The sequence below is a fragment of the Zonotrichia albicollis genome, chromosome 23 (assembly GCF_047830755.1).
Source record: "Zonotrichia albicollis isolate bZonAlb1 chromosome 23, bZonAlb1.hap1, whole genome shotgun sequence".
NCBI classification, from domain to species: domain Eukaryota; kingdom Metazoa; phylum Chordata; class Aves; order Passeriformes; family Passerellidae; genus Zonotrichia; species Zonotrichia albicollis.
The window spans coordinates 4664078-4682378 of NC_133841.1; the positions used below are offsets into that span (position 1 = coordinate 4664078).

The 18301-nt window shown below is 63.3% G+C and overlaps 1 protein-coding gene across 2 annotated transcripts; it reads left to right on the forward strand.

The window, feature by feature from the left end:
• Positions 1 to 1109: 1109 nt before the first annotated feature.
• Positions 1110 to 16751, forward strand: LOC102073149 (disintegrin and metalloproteinase domain-containing protein 11). 2 transcript variants are annotated; one of them, XM_074557940.1, is made up of 26 exons: positions 1110 to 1364; positions 2505 to 2689; positions 3877 to 3953; positions 4260 to 4326; positions 4683 to 4768; positions 4847 to 4913; positions 5033 to 5081; positions 5169 to 5236; positions 5691 to 5765; positions 5858 to 5929; positions 6938 to 7104; positions 7180 to 7264; positions 7347 to 7437; positions 7552 to 7603; positions 8046 to 8145; positions 8390 to 8461; positions 8546 to 8638; positions 9408 to 9488; positions 9569 to 9619; positions 10644 to 10707; positions 10780 to 10879; positions 11557 to 11676; positions 11755 to 11923; positions 13285 to 13399; positions 14009 to 14099; positions 14489 to 16751. In XM_074557940.1, the coding sequence occupies exons 1-26, from the start codon at positions 1307 to 1309 to the stop codon at positions 14532 to 14534; spliced, it is 2301 nt and encodes a 766-aa protein (XP_074414041.1). In that variant the 5' UTR covers positions 1110 to 1306; the 3' UTR covers positions 14535 to 16751. The 2 variants fall into 2 exon arrangements, with proteins under 2 accessions (XP_074414041.1, XP_074414040.1); XM_074557939.1 differs by lacking the exon at positions 14009 to 14099.
• The last annotated feature ends 1550 nt before the right edge of the window (positions 16752 to 18301 follow it).

An 18301-nucleotide genomic window follows, 5' to 3' on the forward strand; every position in this document is an offset into this window, starting at 1 on the left:
CCCCTCGGGCTGGCACCCTCAGAGCTCCTGAGGAGCCAAGCAGGTGCTGGATCATCTCTGCTGCACCTGATGCTGCATGGAGGAAGAGGAAGGTCCAAGGGCAGCAGGTCCCAGTGTGGAAGCCCTGCCTGCCCCATGCTGACCTGCCTGGAAAGGAGCATTTGCCAGCCAGGAACCCCCTGAGTGTGGCTGAGAAGGTCCTGGAGCCCCTCTGGTGCAGCTGCCTCTCAGGTTTCAGCTCCTGGTGGCTCTGCCAGCACTGGGGATAACTGGCCAAGCTCAGAGGGACTTGGAGCCATAACAAAATGGGGCAAAAAGGTCCAAAAAAGTTGTCCTGGAGGAGGGTGAGGGATGTGAACTGGGAATTCAGCCCCGTGTCCCCAGTGCTGTGGGCAGCAGCACTCCCTGGCTCCAGCACCATCCCCTTTGGCACAGTCAGCACCAGGCAGGGGCTCAGTTCCAGCTGGGAGGGTGGTGCTGGTTGGGGGCTCCAGTCCCATTTGGGGGGCTCTGATGATGCTGTGGGTGCTGGTACTTATTGGCAGCCCCAGGACAATCTGCAGGGGCTCTGGGACTGGCTGGGGACCAGCTGGGGACTGGGGACAAGGCAGGGACTCTGTGCCAGCTGAGGGGGGCACGGTGCAGACTGGGGGCTCCAATCCCAACTGGAGGCCCTGAACTGGCTGGGGAGCCTGGTACTGGTGTGGGGAGGGTTTGGGACTGGTTCTGGTGTGGGGGTCCTGCACCGGCTGGGGGGGCAGCAGTGGCTGAGGGGGGTTTGATTCTGTCCCGAGGTTCCAGTATTGGTTGGGGAGCCTCATCCTGGTGTCCCTGTCCTGGTGTCCCTGTCCCTGGCTGTGGGGTGACACAGTCTGCTCTGGCTGGAGGGTCTGGCACCGGCGGTTCCCGCTGCTGCAGGGTGCCCGGGGCTCCGGTACCATTCCGGGGGTGATGGCACCGGCAGCTCCGGTACCGGCCGGGGGTGCTGGTGCTGCCAGCGGGGCTCCGGTGCTGCAGTGCCGCGGGTGCCAGCGGCGCTGCGGCAGCCGGGGCGGGGAGGGTGGAAGGGGCCGGTACCGGGGGCGGCGGGGCCGGGCGGGGCGGGGCGGGCCCGGGGCGGCGCTGCCGGTGCCGCTGCCGGCGCTGCCGGTGCCGGTGCCGGTCCGGTCCGGCGGGCCCGGGGCCGCGTGCGGGCGGGGCGGGGGCGGCGCTGCCGGCCCGGCCCGGGGCGGGGGGGCCGGACGGGACGGTGACGGTCCCCGGCGCGGCGGGCCCGGCGCGGCCGCCGGCGGAGCATGAGGGAGCCATGAGCCCGCTGCGGGGGTGGCTGCTGGCCGCGCTGCTCTCGCTCGCCCCGCGGGCAGGTAGGTCCGGACCCGCTCCCGCTCCGCCATCGCCGCGGTACCGGCCCCGCTACCGGCTCCGGTACCGGCCGCGCATCGCTCCCGCCGCGCTCCCGGCCCCGCATCGCTCCCGCTCCGCTCCCGGCCCCGCCGCCGCCGCTGCGGCTTTTTCGCTGCATCGACACATTTTTCCGCAGCGCCGCCCCGCAGAGCCCCGGGAGGGGCCGGGCCCGCGATCCCCCCGCACCTGCCCGGCCCCGGCCCCGCAGCCCCGGCCCCGCAATCCCGCGTTCCCCCCCGGCCCCGGCCCCGCGCCCTCCACCGCGCTGTGCCCGCAGCGGCCCCGCCGCGCTCCCTCTCCGGAGGGGCCGCATCGCAGCCCCCCGTGTCCCCTCCGGGATGTGTCCCCATCCCGCATCCCCCGTGCCCTGCATGCCCCATAGATGTCCTCACAGCAGCCCTCCGCGTCCCCTTGGGATGTGTCCCCATAGCGGCCACGCACCGTGTCCCCTGGCTGTCACCTCCAAAGGTGTCCCTGCACCATTCCTGCTGTCCCCTCCTTGTCCCCTCTAGGGGGATGTCCCCATACCGGTCTTCCATCTCCCATTCGGTGGGCCCATCCTGGCCCTCTCTGTCCCCTGGGTGTCCCCTCGGAGATGTGTCCCCATTCCAGCCCCCCCTTTTCCCTGCATGCTCCCTCCAGGATTTGCTGACCCCACCCCAACCTTTCCTCCAGGTGTGCTGGCATTTCTGAGCCCTCTCTCCCCTGCATGTCCCCTTCTGGGATGCATCACTTTATCAGCCACCCATGTCCCCTATGTGTCCCCTTTAGGACATGCCACTGTACCTGAGACCTCCTGAGCTTCCCCACCCTGCTGTGATCCCCTCCTGGTCACCCCTCCCAGCCCGTGCTGCCCGGCTGTCCCCTTCTGGGCACACCTGGATCTTCCCCAGCTGTGCGCCCTGCGACAATCCCTGGCCATCCCATCCAGGACACGAGTGTCCCTTTCTTGAGCACATTCATCAACTCTGTTCCCTCCTCTCCCACCTCCGCGTGTTCCCACTCCCTGTCCCTCCTCATCCCCTTGTCCCAGGCCCTTGTGTCTCTGTCCGTCCTCCTCCCGGGGTGGCCGTGACCCTGTCCCTGTCCCTGTCCCGCAGGTGCTGCCTCGCAGGCCGGAGCGCTGCCGCGGCGGCTCCCGCGGGCCGCATGGCAGGAGGGGCGGGTGCTCTCCCAAATCACCCACCCCAGCAGGCTGGTGGGGCAGAGCTCGGGAGGAGAGGTCCCAAAGCATCAGTTGGACACCAGGGTCAGGCATGAGCCCGGAGGAGGAGGAGGAGGACCCGTAAGTGAACGAGAGCCCCCAACCCGCTCCCTTTTCGGGGTCCCTGGCAGGTGGCAGCTCCAGGTCCCCAGGCAGCGCCGTCGCTGGCCCAGCCACACCCCAGCGTGTACCGGCATCCCAAACCGGAGCCCTGATCCCCCAGGGACCATCCCACTGCCGGGAGGGACACGGATTTGTGCCGCAGAGTTCCATTAAATCTGGGTGTTGGGAGAGACGAAGCCAGAACAGACCCGTGGGTCCGGCTCAGGCCCCCAGGTCCCACCCAGTGCCGTCCCCAGCCCAGCCCCGGCTCGGGCAATGCCCCCCACCCATCCCCGCCTTTCGGGGTTTGTTTCGGGGTTTGTTTCGGGGTTTGTTTCGGGGTTTGTTTCGGGGTTCGTTTCGGGGAGCAGCTCACGCTCCCCATCCGCCACGGGGGAGTTGCGGTGCTGGCAGCGGCGGAGGCCGGCGCCTATCGATCCCCGTGCGCGCCGGAGAAAGGCGAGATGAGGAGATGCTCTGGCCGCAGAGGTGATTTATTTACACCGGGCGTGGAGTGAAACCTCCGGACGCCGGGAAGCGCTGGAGGGGGGCCAGGGCCGTGTTAAACCCGGGTGTCGCGGCGGGGGGAGCTCGGGGCTGGCAGAGCCCTCTCCGGTAGCGCTGCCGGAGCCCGGGATGCCAACGGGGCCCGGGACATCCCTGTGATGGCAGCTCCTCATCCCGAGCTGCGCCGGGTTCCCAGCAAGGGGATGGGGCACGCAGGGATGGGTTTGGCTTTGCTGCCGTTTCCCCGCCGGTGCCGGGCTCTCACCGGTGCGCGCCGACTTTGCCGGGTGTGAGGCCGCGCCGCAGCGCTCGGCTCCCGCTGCCGGCGGCAGGAATGGGGAATTAGGAATTGGGAATTAGGTCAGGAGCGGCGGCGCCGCAGGGCGGGAGGAGCGGAGGCTCCGGTGCCGCGGGCGGGCTGGGCCCAGCGCTGGGGGGAACCTCCGGTACCCCCACCCCAGCGCAGGTGCCATCCCAGGGCTCCAGAGGTTAAAAAAAAACCAAAAAAAAAAACCAAAAAAAAAACCACCCGAGTTTTATTTATGCTGATTTTTTGGTTTAAAAAAAGTACATCCTTACAGGCTGTGTATTGGGATTTGGGTTTTCATGATTATTTTAGTTATGAATTTTTTGGGGGTTAACTGCTCTGCCCCCTGCAGGGGCTGCACCTGGCACAGGTGAGCTTCATGGTGCGTGCCTTCGGCTCAGCCTTCACCCTCGATCTCCGGCTGAACCAGTGAGTGAGCCGCGGATCCTGGCGGGGACCAGGGGCTGCTGCTGCTGTCCCCAGGGCGGAGAGGAGGAGCTGGGGGTGCCCGGGGATGGGGGAGCTGTGCTGAACCATCCAACAGTGCGGGTGGGGCAGAGGGGACAGGGACCCCAAACTGGGGGGGTTCCATGCCGGGGTGGTACCTTGGATATGGCTGGTGGGTGGTCTTCCGCACCGGGGTGGTGCCTGCACGTGGATGGCTGCTGTTGTCTCCCTCTTCCTCCTCTTCCTCCCCGCCCCTTACGGCCTCTTACTCCTCACCTGCTCCCTCAGCCACCTCCTCGCCTCCCACTACGTGGAGCGGCACGTCGGTGCGGGCAGCAACGGCAGCCACAGCACGGTAAGATGTGTGCCATGCCGTGCCAAACCACACCGTGCCAAACCACGCCGTGCCAAACCACACTGTGCTGTGCCAAACTACACCATGCTGTGTAAAATGTGCTGTGCCAGTGCAGGGGTTGTGTGGCCAGTTCATAAATCCCACAAAAGCCCATTAATGGTCCCCAGCAGCTCATTATCCCCCCTCCCACCCCTGGGTGCCCCTGGGTGCCCAGCCCTGCCTGGCAGGGTGCTGCCATGGTGCTGGGAGATGCTCCTCGAGCAGGACACCCTGAGGGTGCCCGGCACTGAACCCCAGAGCCCTGGGGGTGTGGAACTGGGCAGCCCCCGATGCTCATCCCCATCCCCGCTCCGCAGGGCGCAGGGGAGCACTGCTACTACCAGGGCCGGATCCGTGGGCAGCCGCGCTCCTTCGCCGCCCTCTCCAGCTGCCAGGGCCTGCGGTGAGTACCCCCAGAGCCGGCAGGGGGGCCGGGGGGCTGCACCCCTCTGCACCCCGACACGGCCGCCTCTGTTTGCAGCGGGGTCTTCTCGGACGGCCGAGCCATGTACCTGATCGAGCCCCAGGCGGGCGCCGAGCACGGGCAGGTGAGCGCTGCCACCGCCCCAAGGTGGCGCTGGCTGTGGCCTGGGGACAGCCATGGGGACACGGGGACGTGGCACTCCTCCTGTCGCACGCATGGCCGTGACACCTCTCCCCATTGCAGGGTCTTCGCCCGCACATCGTGCAGCGCATCCCCAGCTGTCCCCGACTGGGTGAGCGCTCTCACAAAGCTGTCCCCTGGCGGTCACCTCGGTGGCCCTGTGTCCTGCTGTGCCACCAGCTCTGTCCCTTCCCTGCAGGCTGCCTCTTCCCTACGCTGAGCCAGCGTGTTCCCGGTGGGATCCCAAAGCTGCGGCGGCGGCGGCAGGTCAGTGGGGACAGCGGGGTGCGCAGGGGACAGAGGACACGGGCAGGGGACAAGGGTGCTGGAGCCTGGTTGATCTCTGTGGGTGCTGCCGGGCTCCTCCACCACGTCCAAGAAAAGGACCAGCCAGCATGGCAGAGCTCGGAAAATGCAAAAGGCTTAAGTCCTTTAACTCAGAGGTTCAAATCCTCTCCCTAGCTTAACTCAAATCATCTCCCACGACTAACTACCCTCTCTTAATCAACCTCATCAAAGCCTGCTCCTATGCCCTCACAATCTTAATTGCAGTGGCCTTCCTCACACTCCTCCGTGGGTGTTTGCAGAGTGCTGTTCCTGCCTGGAACTCTGGTGGGGCCGCATCCCAACCATGGGATGGCTCTGTCCTCTCCCTGCATCCCAACCATCCCCGGAGGGCTCGGGAGCTCCATCCCGGCTCAGCCGCGGGTTCCCCCTGCAGGTCCGCCGAGCCCAGCACACGGTGCACAGCGAGACCAAGTACATCGAGCTGGCCGTGGTGAACGACCACCAGCTGGTGAGAGGGGGGGTCCCGGGGCTGGCGGGGGTGGGGAGGGGTCGGTCTGGCCCTCGCCTCCCCAATCCCACCCGGCCCTGCTGTGCCCGCAGTTCCTGCAGCTCCGCAAGTCCGTAGTTCTCACCAGCAACTTCGCCAAATCCGTGGTCAACCTGGCTGACATGGTGAGGGGAGGAGTTTGTCCTTGGGGGGGTTGTCCCTGGGAGGATAATCCCCGGCATCTGAAGGGTGTGTCCCTTGGGGCTTCATTACCCTTCATTCCCATGGGATTTATCCCCAGTGGGTAATTCCTGGGTTTATCCCTCTGTCCCAGGGGGGTTATCCTTGAGGGGACTGCTCCCAGCAACTGGTGGATCTGTTCCCAGGGATTTTGTCCCTAATTCCTGCTGGTTTACCCCGGGGTTTGGTTCTCAGCACCGGCTGGGTTGGTCCCTTGAGGGTTTGGCCCAAGGGAGTTTGTCCCATGCCTATTCTTCCTTTGGCACCTGGTGGGTTTGTCCCAGGGGGGTTATCCTTGAGGGGACTGTTCCCAGCAGCTGATGGATTTGTTCCCAGGACTTTATCCTTAGTTCCTGCTGGTTTATCCTGGAGTTTGGTCCTCAGCACCTGCTGGGTTGGTCCCTTGAGTGTTTGGGCCCAGGGAATTTGTCCCACTCTTCTTTCTCCTTTGGCATCTGCTGGGTTTGTCCCTGGAGGGGTTATTCCATGAGGGGACTGCTCCCAACAGCTGTTCCCAGGGATTTTGTCCCTAATTCCTGCTGGTTATCCCGGGATTTGGTCCTCAGCACCGGCTGGGTTGGTCCCTTGAGAGTTTGGCCCAAGGGAGTTTGTCCCATGCTTGTTTTTCCTTCGGCACAGGGTGGGTTTGTCCCTGGAGGGGTTGTCCTTGAGAGGACTGTTCCCAGCAGCTGGTGCATTTGTTCCCAGGACTTTATCCTTAGTTCCTGCTGGTTTATCCTGGGGTTTGGTCCTCAGCACCTGCTGGGTTGGTCCCTTGAGTGTTTGGCACCAGGGAATTTGTCCCATGCTTGTTTTTCCTTTGGAACCTGCTGGGTTTGTCCCTGGGGAATTGTCCCTGGTGAGGGATGTGTGTGCCCAGCTCCTGCAGTTGTCCATGGGGGTTTATCCCTGGGAGGTTTCACGTCCCCAGCCCTGTCCCTTTGTCCCCACAGATCTACAAGGAGCAGCTCAACACTCGCATCGTGCTGGTGGCCATGGAGACGTGGGCGGCCGAGGACCGCATCCGGGTGGGACAGGACCCCCTGGAGACCCTGAACGAGTTTGTCAAGTACCGGCGGGAGGGGCTGGCAGAGCACAGCGACACCGTGCACCTCTTCTCGTGAGCGCTGCGCCCACGCGTCCCCCCCGGGCCCGGGGACAGCGTCCCCCGTCCCCACCATCCTCTTCCTCGCAGGGGTTACACGTTCCAGAGCAGCCGCAGCGGCACCGCCTTTGTCGGGGGCATCTGCTCCGCTGCCCGCGCCGGCGGCGTCAACGAGGTGGGTGCGGGGGGACTCCCCCGAGGGGCGCTGGGGACACGCACGGGGGTCCCCGAGGTGACACCGCGTCCCTCCCGAGCAGTACGGCAACGTGGCGGCCATGGCGGTGACACTGGCACAGACCCTGGGGCAGAACGTGGGCATGATGTGGAACAAGCACCGCACGGCCGCAGGTACCGCGGGGACAGCGGGGACAGCGGGGACAGCGGGGACAGCGGGGACACGCCGCGGTGCCACCGGGCTGGCGGGGGACATTCTGCAGCCTCAGCCCTCTCCTCTCCTCGCAGGGGACTGTCGCTGTCCGGACTCGTGGCTGGGCTGTATCATGGAGGACACAGGGTGGGTGCGCGCTCGGGGTGGCACTGCCACATCCTCTGTCACATCCTCTGTCACATCCTCTGTCACATCCACGCCACATCCCTGTCCCATCCCTGCCATATCCCTGTCACATCCCTGTCACATCCCTGCCACATCCCCTGCCACATCTGCCACATCTGCCACATCCCTGCCACATCCCTGCCACATCCCTGCCACATCTGCCACATCTGCCACATCCCTGCCACATCCTCTGTCACATCCTCTGTCACATCCCTGCCACATCCCTGCTACACGTCGTGTGACATCCCCTGCCACATCCCTGCCACAATCGCTGCCACCACACCTCGTGTCACCGCTGCCGAGCTCCTGCCCGGGTTGGTGTGTCCAGCAGTGCCCCGGGCAGGGTGTGGCGCTGTGACAGTGACAGTGTGACAGTGACAATGACAGTGACCCCACCCCACAGGTATTACCTCCCTCGGAAGTTCTCCCGCTGCAGCATCGATGAGTACAACCAGTTCCTGCAGGACGGCGGCGGCAGCTGCCTCTTCAACAAACCCCTGAAGGTAACACAGCCCCCCCGGCCCTTTGGGGTGACACAGTGGGGACCGATGCTCCGGGGGTCCCTCGAGGTGTCCCCAGCCCCTGCTGAGCTCCCGGAGCAGGGGAACCTCATGGCACCCTTTGGGGGTGCTGCCATCCCCGGGGATGTGATGCCCTTTTGGGGGGCTCACGGCAGGGGATGGCTCGGGGTCCCCAGCAGCTCCCTGTGTGTGTCTGTGTGTCCCCTGTCCCCCCCGGTCCCCGCAGCTCCTGGATCCCCCGGAGTGCGGCAATGGCTTCGTGGAGGCGGGCGAGGAGTGCGACTGCGGCTCGCTGGCGGTGAGCAGGCCCGGGGATGCTCCTCCTGCTCTGGGAGGGCTGCAGGGATGCCCAGGGGGATGATCCCGGCTGATGTCCCGGCAGGAATGCGCGAGGAGCGGCGGAAACTGCTGCAAGAAATGCACCCTGACCCACGACGCCATGTGCAGCGACGGGCTCTGCTGCAAGGGCTGCAAGGTGAGGGGTCTCTGTGCCTCTGGCAGTGGGGGGACACTCCCTGTGCCCCAAGGGTGCTGAGGGCACCCAGGCTGGCCACCTTTGCAGCAGAACATTGGTAGAAGATAAAGGGATGACTCTTAGCAGGGATTAATCAAATTTTTTATTCTAGCAGTCCCAAAGGAGCCCCTACACCTCAGGGTGCTCCTGCTAAGAGCCCTGGAAGATGTGCCAAGGTTACATTGAAAGGGAGGTGGAAACCCAGAGTAGAGAACATTTTACTGACCAATGAGTGACCCTGAGGGATGGGTACTGGGGGATGGACAGCGTTAATTCTGCTATTTAAATATAGGTTAGCCTGTTAATGGGGAGAGAGTCATAAAGTTCTTAGATTTTTGTAGTGTAGAGCTTTAACACACTCTTTGTAAGGCTTGGGGGGCTGAGCCCTGGCTTCTGACTGATCACTCGAGGACCTGGACAGAAGTTTCTAGATGGAGGGAATGGGATGCTGAGTGATTGCCAGAGAGCCAGGGTGGGGGCTTGGGGAGGATCTCATCCAGGGAGAGGGATTACACAGGTAAAGGGAGGGGGGTACAGTCTGGGATAAACCATTTGGGAAAAATATAGACATACAAAACCAAAATTAGTTCAAAGTATTACAAAGTATAAAAACGCACTACAGCAGTGAGGGGCTGGGGGTGTCCAGGGGGCTCAGGGGGTCCAGGATCAGGATGTGGATCCAGTGGGGTCCTGTCCCCTTCCTGCTGAGTGGGGTTTCTGCCCCGGGCAGTACGAGCCACGTGGAGTGTCCTGCCGGGAGGCTGTGAACGAATGTGACATCCCTGAGACCTGCACCGGGGACTCCAGCCAGGTCAGTGGGGCCAGGGGACACCGTGGGACACGTTGTGGGGCTTTGTGGCATCGCCCAACCTGTTCTCCCTGTGCCCACAGTGTCCCCCCAACCTGCACAAGCTGGATGGATACTTCTGTGAGAACGAGCAGGTGAGTTCAGCCCAGCCTCACATCCCCACAGGCTCCAGCACTGGGGCTTGTGCATGTTTAAAGTGCATTTGGGACTGTCCAAGGCTGGGAACAGCCTGGCCTGGTGGGAGCTGTTCCTGCCCGTGGCAGGGGATGGAACTGGATGGGCTTTAAGGTCCCTTCCAACTCAAACCAGTTTTGTGACTTTTTGTCAGCAATCGCAGCCACAGCTGAGCCACACACACACCTGGGTGTGGGTTTGGGGGTTTGGGGGGTCCTGAGCCCCTGGATGTGGGTTTGGGGGTCCTGAGCCCCTGGGTGTGGGTTTTTGGTGTCCCGAGCCCCTGGGTGTGGGGTTTGGAGCCCCTGGGTGTTGGGTTTGGGGTTTTGGGGGTCCTGCTGTCCCCTGGCTGTGCACACATGTGGTTTCTGATCCCTGCACCACATGACCCAGGGCAGTGTTCCTGGAACCACCCATGGGGGGGATGTGTGGGGGGCTCATTGTCCCTGCAGCACCTCCCTGCAGGGCACGTGGGTGAGCCCCTCTGCAGCCTTGTCACCCCTCTTCAGACCCCTGACTCCTGTCCAGCCCCTGAGTCCCTTCCAGTCCCCTGATCCCTCTCCAGCCCCTGAACCTCCAGGACCCCTGACCCCTCTCCTGTCCCCTAAGCCCCCTCCAGGACCTCTCTGCTCTCCAGCCCTGACCCCTCCCTACCCCTGACCACTCTCCAGGCCCTGAACCCCCTCCAGGACCCCTGACCCCTCTCCATTCCCTGAACCTTTTCCAGGACCCCTGACCCCTCTCCAACCCCTAAGCCTCCTGCAGGACCCCTGATTGCTCTCCTGCCCCTGAACCCCCTCCAGGACCCCTGACCCCTCTCCAGCCCCTGATCCTCCCCCAGCCCTGACCCCTCTACAGATCCTGAGCCCCCTCCAGAATCCCTGACTGTTCTCCAGCCCCCTGACCCCTCTCCAGCCCCTGCGCCCCCCTGACCCCCATCCAGCCCCGAATCTCCCCCACCCTGACGCTGTCCCCTCCCCGCAGGGCCGATGCTACGGCGGGCGCTGCAAGACCCGGGACCGTCAGTGCAACGCGCTCTGGGGCCGCAGTGAGTGCCGGCCTGGGGCGGGGAGGGGACACAGGGGGTGACAAGCGGGTGACACTCGCTGCTCTCTGCCAGGCTCGGCCGAGCGCTTCTGCTACGAGAAGCTGAACGTGGAGGGGACAGAGCGGGGGAACTGCGGCCGCGAGGGGCTGGGCTGGCTGCAGTGCAACAAGCAGTGAGTGTCCCCTGTCCCCATGCCACCACCCCTCCAGTGCCACCTGCCCGCCCTGGTTATTGGAATTAAATCCCAATATTGCCGGGTGGAATGTGCCTGGGCTCATCTGGCCCTTGCTGCTTGACCAGAGGCAGCAGCTGTGGTGGTTTCACCTCAGAGACACCTTTGGCTGACTGGATGCTGCCACTGGCACTTGGGACAAGCCCAGGCATGCAGGAACTCAGGTTTACCTCTGGAAGAAAGGCTTTAGGTGATGGTGAAGGAAAAAGGAGTCAGGTCCTGATGGAGGGCTTGGATCCAGAGCTTTATTCCTGGCCCTCAGGCCTCTGAATGCAGCAACAGCTCCAACAGAACAAGAACCGTGTGGTTGCTGTGTCTTTTAACCCCAGGGAAGGGGTAGGGATCCCACCAACCAGGTGAGGGAGGGGAAGTCTCAAGGGACAAATGACACCTGGATGGCCCAGTGTCCCCAGGGCTGAGAGGCATCTTTTGAACTCTGCCGATCACACGATGCCCTTGCTGGCATACTGAGATTGATGGACAGCCCTCAGCAGGAGACAAGGGGAGGGGAAGGGAGAGGGTATTGGCACACCTGGGGGAGGAACTGGGATAGCTGAAACAGGCCATTCCATCACACTGCAACACCTGGTGACACCACCGCTGTCCCCCCTTTGAAGGGACGTCCTCTGCGGATTCCTCCTGTGCGCCAACATCTCGGGCTCGCCGCGGCTGGGGGAGCTCAGCGGGGAGATCGCCACCACCACCTTCTACCACCAGAACCGCTACGTGGACTGCAGGTACCGGCAGCGCCGACACCGGCACCGGCCGCGGCTCCTCGGGGTGCCGGTGTCACCCGGGGGGCTGTCCTGCCACAGGGGCGGCCACGTGCAGCTGGTGGACGGCTCGGACCTGAGCTACGTGGAGGACGGGACACCCTGCGGGCCCGGAATGCTCTGTCTCGACCGCAAATGCCTTCCAGCCACCGCCTTTAACTTCAGCTCCTGCCCCGGCAGCTGGGACGGGAAGATCTGCTTCGATCACGGGGTGAGGGACGCTCCGGGGACAGGGGGACACCCCGGGGGTGTCACGATCCGTCCTTACGAATGGGGTTCGTGATGGTTTGTGGGGTGATGTCAGGGTGCAAAAAACCAACATGGCACAAGGGGGTTTGCAGTGATAATCCTTATTGTATCTGTTTCTCCCCCCTCACAATTTCCAATAGAATTATCATACTAAAAACCTCTGAGTTAGCTAGAGATTTTGAGATCTCCCCGACATAACAGGCGGATCCTCGGCTGGACTGGACCAAAGGACTATTCCTCTACATTTCTGATGGGGATCTTACTTTTCTAGTATATTAATTACAATCCACTTCCAATCCTTAGAATATGGTTTAAATCCAGAGAAGTGTAATGCACCTTTATTGAATGACCACAGCAAAATGCGATAGAGGGATTAAGGGAGAGAAAAAGATAGAGAAAGAGAAAGGAAAGAGAGAGAGAGGGGGAAAAAACTCCCCCTCAACTTCCCCCAACACTCATATGGGGATAGTTTTTCTGAGTCAAGGGTTATTTGGGCGAGTCAAAAGTTTAGTGCAGTCAGGAGGATACTTAGGGTTAGTATGATAAGATTATGTTTATTATGCTTCTCTGGATTAAAATCATATTCTAAGGATTGGAAGTGGATTGTAATTAATATACTAGAAGAGTAAGATCCTCATCAGTAGATAGAAATGTAGAGGAGTAGTCCTTTGGTCCAGTCCAGCCGAGGATCCGCCTGTTACATCGGGGAGATCTCAAAACCTTCAGCTAACTCAGAGGTTTTTATTATTGAAAATTGGGGCGGGGGGGAAAACAGATACAATAAGGAACAGGTGTAACAGGTAGTCCATGCTCTCAGCAGTAAATAAGAGCCATTGTTTTCGTGGTCCAGTTGTCACAACCTGCAGGCAAACATCTCGCTTTGGTCAGCTTGCCTCCCCCACACACCTGCCCTGGGCTGGGGGTCTCAGTCCCAGTCCTTGGAAGGAGCAGAGGGGCCTTTTCAGTCCTTGATGGAGAGGCTCCTTACATCTCTGTCTGTCTGTCACGGTGGTTGTAAAACAGGTGAGGGTCTTCTGTAGGAGACCACCCAAAACTCAGGAGAAGTCCAGCCAGGCCGAGAGGTGGGACAGCTCCCACGGCTATTGTTGAAAAAAGGGCACGGTGCCCCTGCATACAGCAAACACACCTGTGAAAACAAGAACTTAGCAATGCTCTCAGATCTCAGGGCCTAGGCGTGTGACTTTCTCCTTCAGAGCCAGAGATTCTAGACAGGGCGGGTTTTCTCTTCAGTGGTCCCCTAAAGAGGCAGATGAGGGAAAATTCATGCAGATTCTCACAGGGGGTGATGCTGTCCCCTCACAGGTTTGCAGCAACGAGGGGAAGTGCATCTGCCGGGCCGAGTGGACGGGCAAGGACTGCAGCGTCTACGACCCCATCCCGGAGCCGAAGCCCACGGGGGAGACGGAGCGATACAAGGGTCCGTGTGCCCCGGGGACAAGGCTCCCTGCTGTCCCCAGGCCACACAGCCTGGGCTGTCCCGCACTGTCCCCAGCCAGAGTGTCCCCACCCCACCCTGGTGCTGCAGCTCAGCCGGGCAGGGCTGGGTTTGTCCCCTCTCCCGGGTCCCCACAGCTCTGGGGCTGTGTCCCTGTGTCCCCCTGTCCCCACTGAGGTGGGTCCCTGTGCTGGGTTTGCCACCCTCCCATGTCCCCACAGTGCTGGGGCTGTGACCTGGTGTCCCCATGTCCCCACATCCTGTCCCCACTGAGGTGGGTCCCTGTGCTGGGTTTGTCCCCCCTCCCAGGTCCCCACAGCGCTGGGGCTGTGTCCCTGTGTCCCCCTGTCCCCTCCCCATTGACATATTCCCTGTGGCTGGGTTTGTCCCCTTCCCGACTCCCCCTGGCCCTGGGGCATCCCCGGGGCTATGTCCCCCTGTCCCCCTGTCCCCATGTCCCCTCCCCACTGACATGTTCCCTGTGGCTGGGTTTGTCCCCTTCCCGACTCCCCGGGGCTATGTCCCATGTCCCCGTGTCCCCTTCCCACTGAGTGTGACCCTGTCCCCTCCCCCCTGTCCCGTCTGTCACAGGTCCCAGTGGCACCAATATCATTATCGGCTCCATCGCGGGGGCCGTGCTGGTGGCTGCCATCGTCCTAGGGGGGACAGGCTGGGGATTTAAGTAAGCAGCCACCGCCGCATGGCTCGTCCCCTCCGCTGCTGTCACCGGCCACGTCCCCTGCGCACAGCGTCACCGCCGGGGGACACTGCCAGTCCCCCCTCGGCTCCCCTGTCCCTGCCTGCTCCCCTGTCCCCGCCTGGTCCCTTGTGCCATCCCCTGCCTGTCCCCAGCCCTGCCTGCCCTGCCTGCATGTGCCATCGGGGTGTCACTGTCACTGTCACCCATGGCTGTGTCCCCAAGCATGAGATGCTGGGTTGGGGTCCCCACCATGTGTGGCACCGCTGCTGCCTGTGGCGGGATCAGGGACACCGGGGAGGGGACAGCGGGGACCCGGGGGTGGCGGTGGTGGCACTAACGCTGCTCTCCTCTCCCCCTGCCACCCCCCCAAGGAACATCCGCCGAGGAAGGTACGACCCGGCGCAGCAGGGAGTGTAACCGTGTCCCCCCCATCGTCCCGTCACCGTCCCTGTCACCGTCACCGTCACCGTGCGGCAGCCCGACGGCGTGGGAGCCTGTCTGTCCGTGTGCTGTGTGTCCGGCCGTGCTGTCTCCATCTCTGTGCCCCCCCGGCTGAAGGGGAGCAGCGCTGGGGGGGGGTCTGACAGCATCCCCCCCTTGGTGCTGGCTCATTTCAGCTCAGTGTCCCCCCGTGTGTCCCCCCCGTGTCACAGCCCCCCACTAAACGCTCCCCACTTTGTGTTGCAGGTCCGGGGGGGCCTGAGCGGGGCCGCTCCGCCCCACCCCCCCAGCGCCTCATTAACACCAATTAACGGGGGCGGCGCTGCCGAGGCTCCGGCCCACGAGGAGAGCGGGGAGGGGGGGACACCCGGGAGCGCCCCCCGGCCCCCCCAGCACGGCCACGAATGTCCGGGGACCCCCCGGCCCCCCCGGCAGGCACGGGAGCCATGAATGTACCCGCGGGGCCAGGGGACCCCCGCCCACACCCCCACACCCCCACAGCCCCACATCCCTCCAGCAGCATCTTCCAGCCAGGTCCTGGCACCCCAAAAGGCAGGGCAGTGTCACCAGGACGAGGGCAGTGTCACCACGATGGGGTCAGTGTCCCCAGGATGAGGCCATTGTCACCAGAACAATGCCAGTGTCCCCAGGATGGGGCCAGTGTCCCCAGGATGAGGCCATTGTCACCAGGACAAGGTTAGTGTCCCCAGGATGTGGCAATTGTCACCAGGACAATGCCAGTGTCCCCAGTACCAGGCCACTGTCCCCAGGAAAATGCCAGTGTCCCCAGGACAAGGGCAGTGTCCCCAGGATGGGGGCAGTGTCCCCAGTACCAGCCCAGTGCCCATCCCCAGTTCAGGGCCTGGAGTTGTGCCCCCCCTGCCCAGTGGCCAGACGGGGTCCCTTGGGGTCCTGCACCCCAAATGTGCCTCCCCGCCCCCCAGAGCAGCTCAGCACCCCCATGTTGGGTTTGTCCCCTTAAATTGTCCCCCCATCCCCAAGCTGTGGGACCCCGAAGTCCCCAATGGTGGGACAGAGGTGTCCCCAAGGCTTCCCCCCTTCACCAGCTCAGGCAGGTGACCCCCAAACTGGTGGCACTGGGGTTGGGGGGGACAGAAGGGTACAGGGGACACAGGGCAGCTTGCTGGGTGGCACTTGTCACCCCAGCCCCAAGGCAGGCTGGTGGCACCCTAGGCTGGCTGTCCCCCACATCACCCTGTGGCACGTGGCACTTGTCACCTGCACGGGGTGGCTCTGCAGGGCCACCCAAAGCACAGCACACAGAGCACTGGGGGCCACACGGGTCCCTGTAACCACTGGTGACACTCAGCATGGAGGGGACATCATCTCTGGTGACACTTGGTGACACAACCCAGTGTGTGTGGGGACACTCCTGGGGACACCCAGCACGGGACAATGGGGGATGGTACCCACTGTCCACAGCAGTGTGGGGTGTCCCCTCTGTGTCCCCTCCTCGCCCACCACCAGGTCCCTTTGCCATGGAGACAGAGAGTGACCAAAGATGTCCCCAAGCCCAGCCATGGCCATGGGGTGGCACCCAGCCTGGTGTGACACCCACGGGTGCTGTGGCTGTGGTGGCACCCCAGGGGACAGCGTGGGAGGTGGCAGCAGGACGGGGGTGGTTGGGATCCAGTGGTGGCTTCTGGTGTGACATATCAGCTCTTGGACACCTGGGGACCTGGGATCACCGTGGGCATCAGGGCTCTGGGATCAGCCCCATCTGTCACTGTCACCAGAGTGTCCCCACAGCTGCCACAGCCACAGTGCCGGGCTGCTCCCCACAGCGAGGGGACACCCCCGGTTCAGAGCAAGAAGCCACCGCTGTCACTGGGTTTGGGGACATCCATATATATATATTTATATATATATATAAAAATATAAATACCGGGATTTTTCTTAATGATTTTAACGCTGTCAGGGCGGCGGGGGGAGGGCAGGGGGGGGCACCCGGTGCTTCCAGAGCCAAGAGAGCAAAACCCCCCCGGCCCCCGCTGCTGCCTCGGGCCCGGCCCCCCCAGCCCCGCCCCGAGCCCCGCTCCGTCCCCTGCCCCGAGCCCCGCTTTGCACGCGCTGGGAGCCGCCACCGGAGCCCCGGAGCCGCCCGGCCCTGGCTCCGGCCTCGGCCGACTCCTGCCATGTCGCAGAATTTATTTACAATAAAGATTTGGAAAAGGATGGGGCTGTGCTTGTCACCCGCGTGGGGAGAGGGGGACGGGGACAGGAGGGCGGGAGGGTGCCCGGGTTCCATCAGTGAGGATGCTGCGGTCCTTGGAGCCCTAAAGCTCATCCCACCATGTCCCCAGTGTCCCACATTCCAGCCTGGCCTGTCCCTCACGCTGAGCCAGGAGCCACCCCCGATGTGGCTCCCGGCATGGAGAGGATGGCACATGGTGTCACCCAGCTCCCTCCTTCCAGGAGTTTGCCGGGCTGGGGACGCTGTCCCACCGTGGGGGCACATGGCTGCTCCTCGTCCCAGCACGGGGATGCTCGGGACCTGTGCAAGGACACGGATCCACCGTTGTCCCAGCATGGGGACATTGCCAACCCTGTCCCACCATGGGGACACTGCCACCCCTGTCCACGGGGACACTGCTCCACCCCTGTCCCAACACAGGGACATGGCTCCATCTGTCCCACCATGGGGACACTGCCACCCCTGTCCAAGCATGGGGACATTTCTCCATCCCTGTCCCCAGCACGGAGACGCTGCTCCATCTCTCCCAGCACGGGGATACTGCTCTATCTTTGTCTCAGCATAAGGACATGGCTCCATTGCTGTCACACCATGGGGACACTGCCACACCTGTCCCAGGACAGGGACATTTCTCTATCCTTGACCAAGCACGGGGACACTGCTCCATCCCTGTCCAACATGGGGACACTGCACCGTCTGTTCCAGCACAAGGACATTTCTCCAGCCCTGTCCCACCACAGGGACACGGTTCCATCCCTGTCCCAGCACGGGCTGATCTCTCCCCGGGCACACCGGGCACACCAGGCTGATCTCTCCCTTCACTCCGCTCTCCCCGCACTCCGACCAGGAGAGGGCTCTCCCAGCACAGCCCAGGGATGCGCAGGAGCCGCTCCAGGTCCCCAGGAGCCATCCCCGTGTCCCCGCGGTGCCATCCCCGCACATCCCTGCGCTGCTCAGGGGGCACCACACCAGCGTCTCTGCCCGCAGAGGGGACAAGGGGCAGCACTCAGGACAATCCCGCTGTGCCACCTCCCCCAGAGCCCCCGGAGTGGGGCTGGCAGTGCCTGGGGGGACCCCGGTGCCCCCGGGGGTGGCAGGAGAACGCACCGGCCCCAGGTCCCGGCGGGGATGAGCTGAGCTCAAGCCGGGCTGCTGGGGGTGTCTGAGCATCTCTGGGTTTTTAGGGTGTCTGAGCCCCTTGGGTGATGCTGGGGCTGTCTGAGCATCTCTGGGTGTGGGGGGTATCTGAGAACCTTGGGGTGCTGGAAGTGTCTGAGCATCTCTGAGTTTTGGGGGTGTCTGAGCACCTTGGGGTGCTCTGGGGGTGCCTGATCACCTTGGAGTGCTGGGAGTGCCTGAGCATTTTGGGGTGCTTGGGGTGTCTGAGCACCTCGGGGTGCTGGGGATGTCTGAGCATCTCTGTGTTTTGGGGGTGCCTGAACATCTCAGGGTGCTCTGGAGGTGCCTGAACATTTTGGGGTGCTGGGGATGCCTGAGCCCCTCTGGGTGCTCTGGAGGTGCCTGAGTG

Excerpts from the sequence above, each read along its gene's own strand:
- LOC102073149 (XM_074557939.1), top strand. The coding sequence starts at position 1,307 with ATGAGCCCGCTGCGGGGGTGGCTGCTGGCCGCGCTGCTCTCGCTCGCC. Across the intron at positions 7,105-7,179 it reads GACACCGTGCACCTCTTCTC|GGGTTACACGTTCCAGAGCA; the intron begins GTGAGCGCTGCG and ends TCTTCCTCGCAG. Across the intron at positions 10,880-11,556 it reads TGGCTGCAGTGCAACAAGCA|GGACGTCCTCTGCGGATTCC; the intron begins GTGAGTGTCCCC and ends CCCCCTTTGAAG.